The sequence below is a fragment of the Micropterus dolomieu genome, linkage group LG08 (assembly GCF_021292245.1).
Source record: "Micropterus dolomieu isolate WLL.071019.BEF.003 ecotype Adirondacks linkage group LG08, ASM2129224v1, whole genome shotgun sequence".
NCBI lineage: Eukaryota > Metazoa > Chordata > Actinopteri > Centrarchiformes > Centrarchidae > Micropterus > Micropterus dolomieu.
This window is the reverse complement of record NC_060157.1, coordinates 1,274,389-1,292,453: the sequence shown is the minus strand read 5'-3', so window position 1 is coordinate 1,292,453 and position 18,065 is coordinate 1,274,389. Positions and strand designations below refer to the sequence as shown.

The 18,065-nt window shown below is 45.1% G+C and overlaps 1 protein-coding gene across 6 annotated transcripts in view; it reads right to left on the bottom strand.

Annotated features, from left to right (window-relative positions):
• The window catches only part of LOC123975430, a 25,732-nt gene extending 8,022 nt beyond the window's left edge, over positions 1–17,710 (bottom strand). The window contains exons 1-10 of one of the 6 annotated variants that reach the window (XM_046056901.1): positions 17,429–17,710; positions 13,857–14,030; positions 13,549–13,706; positions 12,960–13,158; positions 12,777–12,873; positions 12,514–12,700; positions 10,803–10,852; positions 10,563–10,701; positions 10,340–10,494; positions 6,813–6,968 (exon numbers count right to left, since the gene is read on the bottom strand). In XM_046056901.1, coding sequence (XP_045912857.1) covers positions 6,828–6,968; positions 10,340–10,494; positions 10,563–10,701; positions 10,803–10,852; positions 12,514–12,700; positions 12,777–12,873; positions 12,960–13,158; positions 13,549–13,706; positions 13,857–14,030; positions 17,429–17,673 — 1,545 coding nt within the window. In that variant the 5' untranslated portion in view covers positions 17,674–17,710 and the 3' untranslated portion in view covers positions 6,813–6,827. Of the gene's footprint in view, positions 1–6,812; positions 6,969–9,217; positions 9,347–10,339; positions 10,495–10,562; positions 10,702–10,796; positions 10,853–12,513; positions 12,701–12,776; positions 12,874–12,959; positions 13,159–13,548; positions 13,707–13,856; positions 14,031–17,428 lie in introns of those variants that run through there. The other 5 variants (XM_046056900.1, XM_046056903.1, XM_046056902.1 and 2 more) reach the window with 5 other exon arrangements.
• Positions 17,711–18,065: the final 355 nt, after the last annotated feature.

The window sequence follows — 18,065 nt, the reverse complement described above, 5'->3', positions numbered from 1 at the left end:
TTTCCGTAAAAAATTTATAATAAGTAGGTAAAAATATCAAAGACCTGCAGTCATCCAAGACAAAGCACATCGGCTTTGGCTTAACTGGTAACCCCCCCACCCCCCTTTAACAATAACAAAGTTAGCATTAGCTAATGCCAGCGCTAACGGTAGCTAGTGCTACAAAAACCCACTAAGGCTACATGAAACGCTATAAAATGCACCAAAAACACCAAAATTATTTCTAACACTAATAATACAACAAAAAAACAAAAACTGATGTCGCCTTTCTGTTTCACACGGCAACCGAACTCCGGTCTCCCAGGCGAAGGTCGCCTAATCAAAAACAGTAAAACAGTCAAATCTAGAAACAGCAGAAGCTCTAGAATCAACAGTAGAAACTCTAGAAGAATCAATAGAAGCTCTAGAATCCACAGTAGAAACGGTAAAAGCTCTAGAATCCACAGTAGAAACTGCAAAAGCTCTAGAATCCACAGTAGAAACGGTAAAAGCTCTAGAATCCACAGTAGAAACGGTAGAAGCTCTAGAATCCACAGTAGAAACTATAGAAGAATCAATAGAAGCTCTAGTTCGCACACTGAGTAGAAGCTCTAAAAAAACAACACAGACACAACAGTAAAAACTCCAGAAATAACAATAGACGCTCTTATCTGCAGTAGAAACTCTAGAAACAACACAAACAAAACTAATCGCCCCTTGGGGACAAATAAAGGTCTTGAATTGAACTGAATTGAGAAACAACACTAAAAAAGGTAAAACAGTCAAATCTAGAAACTGCAGAAGCTCTAGAATCCACAGTAGAAACTGTAAAAGCTCTAGAATCCACAGTAGAAACGGTAGAAGCTCTAGAATCCACAGTAGAAACGGTAAAAGCTCTAGAATCCACAGTAGAAACGGTAAAAGCTCTAGAATCCACAGTAGAAACGGTAAAAGCTCTAGAATCCACAGTAGAAACGGTAGAAGCTCTAGAATCCACAGTAGTAGATATTCATATCTGAAAAGTCACATGCACTTCGTCACACGGCCACAAGAGGTCGCACAGGTAAATCGACCTATGTTGCCGCTTTCTGGGTGACGACGGGCTGTAAGTAAAGTTCCTGTAGTGGGTGGGTCTTCCTCTGTGGTGCTGTTGCATCACCGTACATTATGTGGGTCGTGTAAGTTGCAGCACCCGACGCTTCGTCAGTCTGATTTAAACAAACGAAGCGAGAATCTTCCAGAACTTCTGTACATAGTTAGTTTGAAATTCCCTCTTTGTGTTTCAGAAGGTGTTTCCTGCAGAAGAGCAACTTTGGGTTCTGTCCTCCATCACTGCCATAAGATAAAAATACATGAACTTTCCCTTTTATTTTTTCCTCCTCACATTTGTGTGTTCGATTAAATGATCGTGTTTCTTAGCTGTGTTCTTGTTATGTGACCATTTAAATCTAATTCTTTCAACTGCAACCCCGGCTGCTGATCAGGGAAAGCTAAAGGGGTTTGCTGGTCTCTGAACCCTCCTGAGAGACCGTCTCACCAAGCTCCACGGGATCTTCTACGCCATCAAGAAGGGAACCATATCCACATATCAGAACAGCAAATCTGATCGTTTCTAAATGTGAATCCTCACGTTAACTTGAAAAGGTGCGAATGCCGTAAAAATGCATCACCTAACTCAGTCCTGGAAACCGTAGTCCGGGTCTAAGATCAACCTTGTACGTATATATAGTAACAGTAGTAATTTCGCTACCCGAGCTTTACATGAGAATAGTTTTCATATAAAAATAAAATTAACTTTTTCTACCTAAGACGGTCCTGTGCCCGGCTGCAACTTCACTGTTCTGATTCACTCTTGGCGCTCAGATATTTCTTTCATAGAAGTTGTAAAAAGCCGCCGTCCCCGAGCAGCTCAGCAGCTACAGAGCCAGATGTTTCCACATCCTCACAGGTTCAGTACGTTCAGTTCATCATCAGTCACACAAACACACACAGAAGCCGCGGTTCACTCACCTGTCCTGCAGGTGGAGCTGCTGCTCAGGTGGTAAGAGAACCTCATGGTGCTGAACTGACTGGAGAAGGAGGGAGGAGGAAGAGGAGGAGGAGGAGGAGGGAGGCTGAAGCCCAGCAGGCCGCTGGGAGGTCGGTTCAGCTGCATCCCGACACCCTGAGCAGGTACGTCGAGACACCTGGACGCACGTCTGAGGTTTGTCTGTGTCTGATGTGTCTCAGTTCATCTTCATGTCTCTGTGTTTAAAAAAAAAAAATGAGACACTTTATCTGAAAGTTTCTGCTTGAAATCAAGTCTGACTCAGTCACTTCCTGTTTGCTCCTCAGAGTTGATACCAGGTCGACACAGAAATCCAGCCGTCAGCATCATCTGTCTGCTTCACAGCTTAAAGAAACTTCATGTGTTGGAAGTCGGAGCAGAAGCGTCTCCTTCATCCTCCCCCCTCTCTCTCCCATCTCCTCCTCTTCTTCTGTTACTCTTTAATAAGAAATCTGAACAGCCGTCCTGTCTCCATCTCCGGCTCCTCGCCTCCCCTCAGAAGAAACCAGCTCGTGTGATTCAACAGTAAAAACCATCTCCAGATCAGCCGCCGCTGCTGCTCAGCTGCTTTCCCGTCGCTCAAACTGCTCAGAGATCAGATCAGGACGGACACAAAGAAGAAAAAATAACTTTGTCCAGATGAAACGTGATCTGAGCCGCCGTCGTCTCCGTTTCCTCCTGAAGAAGTTTTCTCCCAGAATGTGCCGACTCAGCTCCGACTCAGATCTGCCTTCACATGTTGTTGATTTCTCCTCCTGCTGCTGCTGTTGTTGCTTCACTTTCCTTCTTTCATTCCAGCGTCAGTTTGTCCAAACACTCAGTCAGACGGTCGGCCGTCTCTCAGCAGCTTCAGGCTTTTGTGTGAGAATCTGATCTGAGCTGCAGACCGACACCACAACTCCTCCCTCTCCCTCCCTCCACCTCCTCCCTCGGTCTGTTTCTCATTTTCTCTCCTTTTCTTTTTTGTTTTTTGAGGCTGAAATCTGAAGCAAAAGGAAAACTGGTGAAAAATTCCTGCAGTGTTTTTATTTTTCTCCTCTTTTCTTTCCATCAAAGCCACAAAGTCGGTCTGAGCTCGGCTGTCCTCCTTTTTATTTTTTAAGAACTTTAAAAAAAAAAAAAAAAGTTTAATCAAGCAGAGATTAAAGTGTCAGGAGTCTCTCTCAGCCAGAAGGGGGCCCCGCCGCTCTGCAGGTCCCACCAGGCCCACCTGTACCTGTACGTGACGGCTAAACTGCGTGTGGCGTCCACTTGGGCTGCACGATATTGCAAAAAACTCACACCGCAATATATAAAATGTTCTGAACATCTCACAAAGTGAGTAAATATCTGATTCTATCTTTTCATGTGACGACACTGAAGAAATGACTCTTTGCTCCAGCGTAAAGTGGCGAGCGGGCAGCTTGTAGAACAGCGTAAAGTGGCGAGCGTGCAGCTGGTAGAACAGCGTAAAGTGGCGAGCGTGCAGCTGGTAGAACAGCGTAAAGTGGCGAGCGTGCAGCTGGCAGAACAGCGTAAAGTGGCGAGCGTGCAGCTGGTAGAACAGCGTAAAGTGGCGAGCGTGCAGCTGGTAGAACAGCGTAAAGTGGCGAGCGTGCAGCTGGTAGAACAGCGTAAAGTGGCGAGCGTGCAGCTCGTAGAACAGCGTAAAGTAGTGAGTACAGCTGAGGATTTGAAACAAAGACTTGTTGGCCTAGGGCGGCACGGTGGAGCAGTGGATAGCATTGTGGCCTCACAGCAAGGAGGTCCTGGGTTCAAACCCAAGTCGCTCCGGCCTTTCTGTTTGGAGTTTGCATGTTCTCCACGTGTCTGGGTGCTCCGGTTTCCCCCGCCATCTGAGACATGTTAGGTTCTTCAGCCAGTGCCATTGACCAAAAAACACTGATATACATCTGGAGTTGGTCCCAAACTGCTCCCTCTAGGGATCAATGCAGAGAAAGAATTTCGCTATGTGACAAATAACGTACCTTTACTGTAAAGAAGATTGGCAAGACCCTGAAACTGAGCTGCAGCACGGTGGCCAAGACCATACAGCGGTTCACTTGGACAGGTTCCACTCAGAACAGGCCTCGCCATGCTGAGTGCACGTGCTCAGCGTCGTATCCAGAGGTTGTCTTTGGGAAATAGGCGTCTGAGTGCTGCCAGCATTGCTGCAGAGGTTGAAGTGGTCGGGGGTAAACATGTCAGGGATCAGACCAGACGCCGCATCAAACTGGTCTGCATGGCTGTCGTCCCAGAAGGAAGCCTCTTCTAAAGATGATGCACAAGAAAGTCTGCAAATAGTTTGCTGAAGACCAGCAGACTGAGGACATGGATTACTGGAACCAGGTCCTGTGGTCTGACGTGACTAAGATAAACTTATTTGGTTCAGATGGTGTCAAGCGTGTGTGGCGGTAACCAGGTGAGGAGGACAAAGACAAGCGAGTCCTGCCTACAGTCCAGCAGGTGGTGGGAGTGTCCTGGTCTAGAGCTGCATGAGTGCTGCCGGCACTGTGGAGCTCCAGTTCACTGAGGGAACCATGAATGCCAACATCTACTGTGACATACTGAAGCAGAACAGGATCCCCTCCCTTCAGAGACCGGGCCGCAGGGCAGCGTTCCAACATGATAACGACCCCAAACACACCTACAAGACGACCGCTGCCTCGCTAAAGAAGCTGAGGGTAAAGGTGACGGACTGGCCGAGCACGTCTCCAGACCTGAACCCTACTGAGCATCTGTGGGGCTCCTCAAACGGAAGGTGGAGGAGCGCAAGGTCTGTAACATCCACCAGCGCCGTGATGTCGTCATGGAGGGGTGGAAGAGGACTCCAGTGGCAACCTGTGAAGCTCTGGTGAACTCCATGTCCAAGAGGGTTCAGGCAGCGCTGGGAAATAATGGTGGCCACACAAAATAATGACTCTTTGGGCCCAATACTCACTGTTGTTGCCAGCGGTTTAGACATTAACGGCTGTGTGATGTGTTATTTTGAGGGGACAGCAGATTTACACTGTTATACAAGCTGCACGCTACTTTACACTGGAGCAAAGAGTCATTTCTTCAGTGTCGTCACATGAAAAGATAGAATCAGATATTTACAGAAATGTGAGGGGAGGACTCACTTTCAACAATGAGCTGTCAATTTCACGATCGTGCCGACTTTATTTGTTTGCCTGTGAATGCCGCTGTCGTGCCAGTATTGCTGCATACACCCTTCATTTGCAATGGGAGTCTGATCTTCCTTCAAGTGTGCAAATCGCGACTAACTTCAGCACAGATCAACTTTTCAACGTACTAATAATTGATCACATAAGGACAGTCTTCCCTCACGCCTTGCTGGTGTTTGAAACAGCCATTTCTTACGGCTGCCCGAGGACTTCCTCCCATCACAAATCTTTTAATGTTAAAATGTCCCTTTCACGAACATTGATGTTATTGCTAAATAACCGTCATAATCTCAGGTCACATAACTGGCTACAGTCATAGAGATCATCTCTCTAAATGATTTTATACATAGAATAAAGGAGGTGGTCACTGCTCCTTATTAAATCTATGATCTAATACTGTTTTATGTTTGTATTATCCATCCAACCCCGACACCCTGGTAAATAATGTTCCGTCAGACTTCTCTTGTAGATTATTTATGTAAAATTAAAGTTTTCCATTTGTATCAAGCAGCAAAAAAAGTCAGTGTTTAAGTTAAGTTAATTTGCTTGACATGCGATGGAAGTATAGTGCACGTGGACATCACGATGTGCAGCTCTAGCGTCCACGCAGAGGGCGCCGTTTCTGCCACGTCTACGTTAGTTTTGCCTTTGATAATGCACATAAACATCTGCCACATTGTTTTACACAGTCCATATTTATACATTTTTAAATCTATTTATGTCAACTCTATGTTTATGTCTGTGTCCAACACCTGATTACACTGCAAAAACTAAAATCTTAGTAAGATTAATTATCTTAATTGAAGGCAAAATATACTTGTTTTGTCTGACAAGATATTTCTTCTTACCAGGCGGCTTTTATGTTAGAGAATTTCTCTTGTTTCAAGTTTTTTTGGCCTTAAGTAGCGAGTGAAATATTCTTGTTCTGTTGGCAGATAATTTTGCTTATTTTAAGTAATATGTCCCCTGTTTTTTTCCCCTTGTTTTTGAGAGCTCAGTTTTTGCAGTGTACGAAAGCAAATTGCTCGTAGGTGTAAAAACACTACTGACAATAAAAGCTCTGATTCAGATTTCTAAAAAGCCGTGTTCACAACATTAAGAGAGTGTTGGAGGGCTTTCAATCTGTAGTTTGTGAAATATTTACAGCTAGACACTGAAACGTGGTAAATGTTGCTGATACGACGTCCATGTGACTCATCAGATCATTTTCACTGAGAGACACACGGAGACAACGAATCTGTAGAGGAGGCGCCGCGCTGCTCACGTGGGCTGTGTAGCTGCTCTGACATGGTAACATGGGCGCCAAAAGGAAAAGCTGAAGGTTCTGCCACCTCCTATCTGACTGTGAGTGTCACTGACTGACAGCTTTGGGTTATTAAAACCTGCTTACAGCCTGAATCTAAGGCTACGTTCAGGCCTTAATGCTCAAATCCAATTTTTATTTGTTTGACAGTTCACATTATAGTTAAAATGGTCCGTATCAAACTCCAGCGTGAACAGTCCGCCGCCTGAAAGTGACCCGCATGCGCAGAAGAATAACACGACGTCACACGCAGCAGCAGCTGTTGCAGGCTGCAGAAGTAAACAAGGAGCAACAGAGGTCAACTCCGGTTAGCTTTTTATTGTCCTCTCACATGTGACAAGTGTTCACAACTTTATTTTCTTTTCTTTACAGTTTCTGGCGCTGGACAACACAACTCCCTCGCTCCGTCTCTCCCCACTGTGTGCGCACGGACAGGTCGCATGCACGTAAGAGAGCTGGCGGTCCGGTGGATCTCCGGTGTAAGAAAGGGAATCTGTGAGCAGATGATAGCGACGTAGGGGAGGAAGAGAGCCACATGTTTAATTATGGTTTTTGTGGAGCTTTTTCCTTCAGCACGGCTCCGTCTACAGCAGAACAGCTGCTCTACAGTGATGTCAAAGTTGCATCAATTCTGACCCGTTAAACTGTTGTTCTTTCAGTAATAAACATTCAAATTGTCTGCTGGTGTTTTTCCTGATCAGAGTTGCAGCAGCACTCAGACGTGTCGACAGTTAAAAAGGTGACAGTCTGCTCATATTCAGATTCATAATTATATTTAGGGGTTGAACCAGAACAGGTCAGACTGCACATCACTGCAGCTCCTCTTCTATGAGATCTTTGTTGCACATGTGCAGTACCTAGGTAAGGACTACTAACAAATCAGAAGCAGATGTTGGAGCCCAAGGCTGATCCTGAAACTCAGGCAGAACAACCAGAACCAGCTTCCCAACCTGGACTGGATCCAGAGTTTCAGAGCGGTGAGTTATTAATCTGCAACACGTTTATCTTTCATAAGGTTTTACATGAGCTCCGTCTCCACATCACAGGAACAGCTTCATGTCCTCTGACTGCCTGGAGGCTCTCCAACCTTATTTTAATTTAATAACCAGCTCGGTCTGAGGGCGTGCCACGCTAGCTGCTAGGCAGCTTTATGCCGCGTGTTACATAGACGGGTTTCTGTGCAACGTCATCACCGAGATGCGTGCGCAATCAGGAGGCAGAAAGCAGCGCTCTGTTTATACGGCATATCTAGCAGCAGCAGTGTTGGGCAAATTACTCAGAAATTGCAATGCCTTTATACTTATTACTCGTTTAGAAAGTAACAAGATTATTTTACTTATTACTGGGTATTTAAAGTAAATAGTCACGTTACTCTTTCCGTTACAATTACTTTCAACCACCGTCCTTAAAAGTGACATAACGGCATCAATGCGTGTGATTTTTACAGTGCATAACATTTCTTAACGTCAACTGAAATTGAACAAACAAAGCGAGTCTCTCCCGACTTTTGAAACAACAGCAACAATGAATATGATCTTAACCAGGGTGTGAATTATACAGTGAAAACCGGGAGGGTCAACTTTTTCCCCCCCCACAGGTCAAAAAGAAAACCCAGCACAGCGCAGGAGCGGGCTTCAGTAAACTAAAATCTCGCTCACAATATCCTTGCTTATTTAACTAATGTGTGTCTGTCAAATCAAATTCATTACACCAGTTCATGGTTACCACACAACAACTTCTGTAGTCAGGTCACCAAGTATTCTACTGACAATTAGGTCTACATAAACTATGAAATGATGTCGTGGTAATGGAATGACAGGGTGAGCTCTCAGCTAGCTAACATCACATAGCTCATTTAAAGTAAAAGAAATGCTAATTCTGAAACTCTGAAGGTGGGAGAGTTAAGTGCATTAAAGAAGTTAGATAACTACCGACATTAACCTGCAGCGTTTCCACCAGCAGGACTGGAGCTGCTGTGCTGCGAGTGATGCGGGCAGACAGATGTCAAAGTTAGGAAATGGTACGGTCCATTTTAGGGGTGTCAGAAATCGTTTTTCAAGATTCTTAAATATAAAAAGGCACGAGTTAGGGAAATACATTTTAATATTTATAATTATAATAAAGAAAGACGCCCTGAACTGTTGTTTTTGCCTCTTTTGGGGGATCCAAGCCTTAATTAGGTTTGGTCAGACCCCCCCAATCACCTCCGTATTTCGAACCATGATTTTAACGAAACCTATAACCATGTTCTTTGCATGTGACACAACTAAGTTAGGCCTGATGACTCACAGCTGTGAAAGAACGCCTCTCTCCCTCGTTCTTCCTTTAGCCTTTTGGCTAGCAGCTGACTTAAACAACATCACGTCTGGCTTCGCTAACCTGCAGCGTGCATGTTATATTAATTTGCAAAATGAAACACAAACAAATAGATCTAACTCTGAAATGCCAGTTTGTTATTAAGTCTACAAGAATTTACAAACAATGCGTAATCTACGTTGATTACGGTCTTCTGAGCGGCTACCGAAGCGCCGCTTTTGTATTTTGTTTGTATACCAGAAACCGTCTATAGTGACGCAGAGAGGTTACTGAAGTAAAGACTGGACTTCCTTCGGGGTTTTTTACTTTACAAACCTATTACATGCACAAAATATATAAATAACACAGTAAAGGCGAGGGGAAAGCCAAAAAGCAGAATATGGCCTCTTTAAGATGCTGCAACAACGAAGCGGAGACAAAACGAAACACTTTTAAAACCTAAAATTCAGTTTTATTGATATTTAGAAAAACGTTTAAAAACATTCAGCAGAGACAATGAAGTCAGTCTGAAGCTCAGCTGGTCTCTGATCTTCTGCTCCGAAGGCTGTAACGAGGCTGACCAATCAGGACCGGGGGGGGGAGGAGAGAGAAAAAAATCTGTTTTAGGTTCAATCTATCTACAACGTTATAATGTTGGATGTTCATGTTAAACACGGCCAAAGCTTCAAATAATGAGGTTAAAGTATTTAAAAGAAATCCCTGTGAACATAAACCTCAGGTTTCCTCCTGTTCTGAACGCTCTGTTTTCAACTGCTGTTTCTACCAACGGCTCCGTAATACGACACCAGGAGCCAGACGGAGCTGCTGCTCCATATATGGTCATGTGCTCCCACAGCAACGGCATGGCAACGCTCAGTCTGCCTGTTCCGCCCAGCGACAACAATAGCCTGGTAGCTTCAGGCCAATCAGAAGACAGTGGGCTTTGAGAGGGGGGGACCTTAAAGAGACAGGAGCATCTACAGCTCGTTTTAGACAGAGGCTGAAATGAAGGCCTTCATGAAGAGACAGTATTTGAATCATGCAAAGCTGCCAGACAGGAGTCACAGAACTACAATATAGGACTGGAAAAGCAGTTTAATGAGTCTCCTTTGCTGGTTACAAATTTCGTCCGTCACCATGTCACATGACGTTTAAACCTCACGGGATCAAGGTCACCGCACCGAGTGGGAACCACCTTTGCGACGACAGAACTTCACCCTCATTGGTCTAAGGCTTCACTGACTCGTGACGTGTGTGACGTTTTTATCCTAAGAACTTGAGATTCCTTATCTCTTCTGAAGGAAGCGCAGTGCCTTTGATCTGTTTCTTGCAGCTCACCTGTTACGGGTTTGCAGTCCCAATAAGAAAGCTAACAGTTCAGGAGTTACTCTAGAAGAAGTGATGTCCTTGTAGGTCATATTGTCACCAAATATGGTGACAGTATAAAATATATAGTGTATATGAAAATCTGACAGATCAAAACTCAAATTAATCAGCGTTGCAGTTTACGGTTTGGATATTTATGAGACACAGTGTCACTTCCACACCACCATCAATAATCAGATCTACCTGTTTGTCCTCCACCAGGATGCTGTAGACCAGGGGGGAGGAGGCGGAGGAGAGGCGACGAGGACGCCTAGCAGGACTCACTGAGGCATTGTGGGTAGTGTATGGCTGCAGGCTGCTGTTCACTGTGCTGCTGAGAATACTGTCAGTGCTCCAACCTGCAGGACAAACACACAGGTGAGACAGGCCTGAAGTGTGTGGACAGACAGGCGAGACAGGTACTGACCCAGGACAGAGAGGTGAGACAGGTCTTCTGAGGTCGGAGATACCAATGTTCCCTCCTCTTCTTCTTCCTCCTCCTCTTCTCTTTTTACCTCCTTCCTCCTCGTCAGCGTCGCCTCTCTTCTTCTGCTCTCTGATCTCCTCTGGAAGAGATTTGATTGGCCACATCAGTTGGTGTGAGACAGGAATAACCCCCCCCGTGACATCACAGGAAGTGTATTAAGGTTTTTTTCCTCACCTTCACCTTCACATGCAGCTGATCCTCAGTCTTCTTCTGTCGCTCCCCCAAAAACTCTGCAGACAGACAGAACCAATCAGCAGCCTCAGAGCTGCGGCGTCTCGCTGCAGTTCCTCTGAAATCCACTAGATGCTGCTGTGATCAAACTGACTATATTGAAGTGAACAGGTGCGACGAGGTGCGTTAGAAATGACTTGATTGTATAACGTGAGCTGCAGGCGACTGCAGGGGCGTCAAGTCCGACTGAGGCCTTTAATTCCTTTTGCACAAAACTGAAGCTACTATGAAACAGTTTATTTCAAAACAGAATAATACTTGTATAAAACGAATACATGACATTCATTTGATCCCTGACAGACGGCTTATGCGCCTTTATTCACGACAACAACAGGGTGCAGGATGAGAGAAGTTAGCAGACAGAGAGCGACGGACTTCACGTGACAGGATTAATATTTATGAAAAGCTGTTTTGATTCTGTTGATGGCTGGAGCCTCACAGACTGAAGGAAGATAAATTATCAGGAACGGACACATTCAGACTGCACGAGCGCTTCAAAGGTGACGGCAGTCAGCACTTCACCCCCCTTTCCTCTCTTGTACCAGGCAGGTTCCACCAGTAAATCATTAAGAATCAGACTTTGGGGCTCGTTTCCGTTAGTGTTTTATCTCACCTTGAGAAACTTTCTCTCTCTCTGTTCAACAAATGGATTCCGCAGCGAATGTTTCTCAGATGTGCTGCACTTTTGTGTTTGATCCAAATCCATCAACCTACGGATGCTTTCTCTTTCCTCCAGTATCTCCAGGCAGAGCACATTTAGGTGAATCACGTTCTCTGACGGCTCTTTCAGAGGTGTGTGAAGCAGCTACAGACTCTTTTAATGTCGTTCAGAATTTTTCAAAGTAAAAGCTCAGTTCAACTCCAAATAAAGCATTTCAGTAAATAAGCTGCTTGTGCTTTTATTTTGTAGGCAAAACCACTAAAGAGAAAATGATTATGTGAGTAACTGTTGCTGCCATGACAGATATATTTTAGCACCGCTATCTAAGTATTTAAATTTTGCCGCTATCAAACCACCATAATCTGGCAGCGGGCCAGATGTTATTGTTGGCGGGCAGTTTGGCGATGGTCCATAATCAAAGAGAGAATGAATGTGTTTGTGTTTGTATAAACTTCATCTAATGTGTGGTTTCTAATGGACTGTGGTGCAGAAACAGTCTTGGACAGATGTTATCTGTCAGTGGCCAAGTCACAATAACACATGGTTTTACTGTTACACTAAATATAATTTCTTAATAAATCTACCTAAAGAATCCTCATTTCTTGACTGGCCTCTCTCTGCTGTCTCAGAAGAGACATCTTTTGTGCCGACGCTCTTTGAAAGGTTAGGGGGGCAGCGGGAGACTGGACAGGTGGTTGCAATTCACAACTCTCACCACTAGATGCCACTAAATCTCACACACTGAAACTTTAATACTTGTTGTTTGTTTGGTAAACGTGCGATATCGGTGAGTGATTGAGCAGCGGTAACATCAGATCCTGTTTACGACAGGAAGAAGGAAGTTGGCGGCTGTATTTAAACCCTACACGTTCAGGTAACTGGATTTGGCTCTGAGGGGGAACTCCGACCAGAGGATGCTCTGCGACGTGGAGCGGAAGGGTCTAGTTTCAGAAAGGCTGAGCTCTCGGCAGCTTCCCTGAGCTTCTTGGTGCAGCTCACCTGCGTGCAGCTCACCTGCGTGCTGCAGCGCCTCCTGCAGGCCTCGCTGCGTCTCCCTGAGCTGCTGCAGCACCTGCAGACTCTGCTGGACCGGGTCTCTGTACCGAACGCACACACAGAGCAGGACGCACACGCCGAGACACACCATGAAGCGCCGCAACACACTGACATACGCACTGACCAGCTCCTGCACACAGAGAACACACAGTCAGTCGGCCTGTTAGTGGGCGTGTCAGGTGAGCAGGTGAGCAGGTGTTACTGACCATGTGTTTGTGTTCAGGATGATCAGAGTCCATCACAAACTGGTAGATTTTCCTCTCCAGGTAGAAATTTAAACACACCAAACCCAACAACACCAACCTAAACACACACACACACACACACAAGTCATTACTCACAGACTGACATCTCAGCCCCCCCCCCACACTCCACCGGGGGGGAGTTACCTGGCTCTGGAGGAGCGCTGGGTGGAGGTGAGGAGGTAGGAGGTGCAGAGAGCAGCAGCGTTGTAGCAGCAGGAGCTCAGACTGTGAGCCTCCATCAGCAGGAAGCTCTGCAGGAAGGAAACCCTGTTGAAGAGTTCGGACAGCGCCACCTGCTGCTCCCTGGAGACGCTGCTCAGCTCCGAGAACACCGAGCGCAGGCCTGACAGGTGGAGACAGGTGCACAGACGGGTGGAGACACGTTACGTCCTCAGTAAATTAATTGATGGTTAAAGCTGCATTTAGTGATTTTGGCCACTAGAGGGCAGAAACACAGGTTTAGTGTATTTATACATTTATACCCTGTGTGCAGTCTCTCAGGGTGTTAGCCATGTGCATTTTACCCAGCTAAAGGTCTTTCAGGCAGTTTGTCTGCCTTGTTATTGCCAATTGTAGTCTTTAAATGTGTGTTTTCTACCCTGTGACAGTCTGGCAGGGTGTATGTGTTTTCATTGTAAAAGAACCTCAGATTTTTATATATATATATATATATATATATATATTTTTTTTACCCTGAGTTATGTCTGACGGTGAATGCATTTTGTTTTTTTACCCTCTGTTGAGTCTCGAAGGGTGAGTCTCAGCTCCTCCCCATTGTTCAGGATCTCCTGCTGTGCCTCTAAGGCGGCACTCTGGGCATCTCTCAGGTCCTCAGCCATCTGCCTTGTGGACTCAAGCTGCTCAGCTACACCTGCTGAACTCTCTGTTAACCTGCAACACGCGCACACACGAGAACTGCGTCGCCACCCATCTCATCCAACCACCTCTATATGGTGTTACCCGTACAGGCGCCTTACCTGCGTGCAGGTTACCCGTACAGGCGCCTTACCTGCGTGCAGGTTACCCGTACAGGCGCCTTACCTGTACATGGTGTTCTCAGCTCGGCTCTGCCAGGCTTCAGACTGCAGGAAGTGACAGATGGAGTGAGTGTGGGTGAAGAACTCAGTGTAGGTGTTAAAGGCCACGGCGTCCATAGCACCTGTGCACCTGCTGACCTCTGACCCCTCGGGGCATGATGGGAAATCCCTGCCTGAGCTAAAAATCAAATACAGGTGAGATTCTCTTTCATTTATTTATTTATACAAAACAGAAAGTATTGATTGATTATTGACACAAAGTTTTAGTTTCTGAGTTACTTCCATGATGTTGTCACGATGACGATGTAAGTAAATGGTTTTACGTTTTCAATGTTTGTGTTTGGTAAGAATAAACTCCACCCGGTCCTGACAGCAACAATATACATCACTAATACCCAACTGTAAAATACAGAAACTACTTCAAGTACCAAAAGTACTCATTATCAGTACCGACCCGCAACCTTCATCTCTCTGGTCAGCCTGAAGTCCACACCTCGCTGCCCCTCCACGAGCCTCTGCTGCTCTGTGTCGCAAACAGCGCAGAGAGCGGCCGCGGTGGAGGCGCTGAAGTGAAGGTAGTTGACGACAGCTACCCTCGTCCAATAAAACCTCACGAGTAAAAAGACAATACTTGAAAAACATCAGCACCTTGACGGCATGTTTGTTTGGCTCTAGCTGCCTGCACGGCTCTATCCAGGCGCAGCGACATGACGCCCAGAGCGTGACAACAGCGGCGGCGAACATTAGCATTGTTTCATAATGAAAACGTGACCGATCGGACAATATTTTAATCGTATAATTAATTATCGTGCCTTCCTATCAGCCTGACAGGAGGAGCTGAGGTGGCGGCAGATTACAAGCTGCTCGCAGAGGAACAGCGGAGGCTACGGCAGCTTAAATAAGGCGCCCTGTATGGAATGTGCCCATGAAAAGCGTTTTTGCAAAGAAGAGTGGGCAAATATTGCCACGTCAAGATGTGCCATGCTGATAGACTCCTACCCCAAAAGACTGACTGCTGTAATAAAATCAACAAGGTGCTTCTACAAAAGTATTAGTGTAAGGGTGTGCACACTTATGTACGGAAGCCCAAAGCGGCCATCGATTCATATTTTTATTGTACTCCGTTTTCCCGTGATAACGAGATAATTATCTTGTGATCTCAAGATAACGAACCGTAGCTGAATACAGCGGTCGGCATTCGGTCGGCTGAGTTGGTAGAGCGCAGGACTTGCAGCTAAAAGGATTGCAGGTTTGACGGCCGCTCTCTGCAATGTTTTTATTTTATTTTTCTTTGTGTGTTTTTTAATCATTCTCTTCAACAAAAGTTTTTATGAAGAGATTCAGATGAATCCAAATCACACATTTCCCAACGGCTATTTCAAAGGTTCTGAAATACCCATCAGGAAATGTGTAGTTAAATGTGTTCCCCTGAATGGGAACGATGAGAAAGGAAAAGTCCATAGGTTGATGAATGTGGACCATCGCCGGGTTGCGCACACTCCAGCACGTGATTAATTGTGAGCATGTGAATCAGTCAACTTTGTGGGAGAAAAATATGAAAGAGAAAAGTTAATCAAGTTAAAGTTAAACTTCCATGAGGATCGAACTCGCAATCTTTTTATTTATTTTTTTCCCTCCTCACAATCTTAAAGCTGCGTTCACACTGAAAGCAAATTAAATATTCGCCTTGCTTTACTCGTGCGAGTTTGACCGCTGGACATTGAGTGTTCACACACAATGCGTTTTAAGCGAATAAACACAGCCCGCTGTATGAACCCAAAGTAAACATTTTGCTGCGATTTAATTGCAATCAACGGACCAAACTGATGCCGAAATAACTACAATGACTAAAATGCCATTTTGTTAAACATATGAATTGATGCTTTGTCAGGTCTGTCAGCAGGACAGCAACTTCTAAAATGTTTGTTTTCTGAATGGAGTTCGGTTCGATCAGGGCTATGCTATGCTAACCTGTTTACAGTAAAGTACAACGACAGCTGGAATAAAGTTACAGACACGTTTTCTGAACTCACCAGGTAGTTCAACCTCCTCGCTTTCTTTTCTCCTGCCGGCAGTGACATTTGGACTACGTCACCGCTCATAGGCTTTCACAACATCGCGTTGAAAAATTTAACTCACACGAACCAGCAAATTTCACGACAAACGCCTGGAGCGAATTCGCGTCTTTGCATCGACTTTGTAATAAAGCTGCCCAAAACACTACATTTGCTTTCAGTTTGAACGCACCTTAAGACTGTGAGTCCTGTGCTTTACCAACTGAGCTAATCAGTGACACTAAAACCACCTTGAAATCACCATTAAGAAACGTTCTTCTTTTGTTCTCTCGAGATAATTATCCCGTTATCAAGGGAAAACTGAGTGAAAGATATGAATCGATGGCCTCTTAGGGCTTCCGTACTTATGCAACCAGGTTATTGAGGTTTTTATTTGTAATCCCCCCCTCAAAGATTTGTTTGTTTTCCCAATTGAATTGTTCACATTAAAAAAATAAAAAAAAGGTAGAAAAAGTTGTGACATGATTTATCTTCGTCTCATTCTTTTACTTCGCAAGAACTTGACATGCTAACAGGGGTGTGTAGACTTTTTACATCCACTGTACAACATCATTACAGACACACAACATCTCCTAAATCTTATAAAAGACAGTTATACCAGTGCTTCCACAGAGGTGACCGGTCTCTTAATAATGCTGTTCTGAGAGCCGCCCAGTCGACATCAGCAGAGCCCGGAAACTGTTGAGTTTTGCCTTACAAAACAGGTCACCTGCACTAAACCACCTGGGTTTTTTAAGCAATATCCGCATACGGTCATTATCGGCAACCTGAAGCTTCCGTATGGCTGTCTTTTTAAACTTGGCCCACAATGAGGCAGCATAGAGAGGAGTGCAATGTGCTCATCTTAACATGGTCTGAACACACATAAGATTTTCTTGCTAACATGTCGACTTGAGCATGAAGCATAGGACACCGCCTATACATGTCATCATCATCAGACAACTGATCCGTGAGGAAGTTTCCCCTTCATACAAATAATGACGTTTCCACCATAAATTGCTGCAGAAAATGCCTCTAGAATGCAAGAAATTAAGAGTTTAATGCTCAAAATCGTCTGGGGGAGGAGCCCCAGATCCAATAGCCTGTTTCATCAATTAATATTTCTTCTAAATAGCGTCGTGACTCCAATATTGTGCATTATCACACCTGTAATATGAGCCCCTAAATGTCCCCACCACTTTTCCACACTCTTCAAGTGTTAAACTGATTATTGTTTCTGTTCATCTTTATGCTGCAGCTTGTTTTAACCTGTAAATATATTTTACAGACGGATCATCTTTCCTGCAGCAGATGAATTTAGAAAAGCAGCAGAAAATTAAGATGCTCAGTAAAGTACAAATATTTAGATTTGTTATTTAAGTCGGCCGACTCAACTTATTTTACTTTGCACCACTTCTGATCACAAAGATCCCGGTGAAGGTAAAAGCAGCTCATTATTGTTCATCTCCCGCACGTGCAGTTTCCTGTTCTGTCCGTCCGCTTCTGCTTCACTCAAACCTACCTGCTCAGGTGACAGAAGGTGAATTTCAGCGCGATCCGGCTCTGGCTCTCTGACGTCAGGTCCCTGCAGCGCGTGTCCAGGTCCTCCAGAGCTCGCGCCCAACACCCTCCGTACCTGGGCTGAGCGGCGAGGTTCCGCACGCGACTCAGCACCATCCTGCCGCGCTCAGAGTCCGGACCGGAGCCGGAGGAGAGTCCGGGACCCGCGGGGAGTCCGAGCAGGAGCAGCAGCACCGCTGCGGCCATCTTCACCTATCTGCGGTCAGTCTGCTCCGCCAATCAGAGAGCCGGGTTTTCACCTGGTCTGAGGTCACTGAGAGGTCACGAGGCTTCTGTTTTTTTTATTGCTTCTCTAACGTCAGGCTGTTTTAAAAGCATGAAACTGTTCAACTTATGTTAAATTACACGATTTTATTTAAAAATGGTTTCACTTCAGCGCCTTAAAAACAGGTGAAACATCATAAACACGTCGTCACGGAGGGGAGTTTTAAGTGTCTTTGATTTATTCACATACTTTCATTAAGCAGCTCAGCAGCAGTGAATCATGGGATGTGTAGTCCCCAGACATCATGTGACCTGACCTATAATGAAGTGATTAATTACCTTTTATTTTGGATTCAGGAGCCTTTTCAACCCAA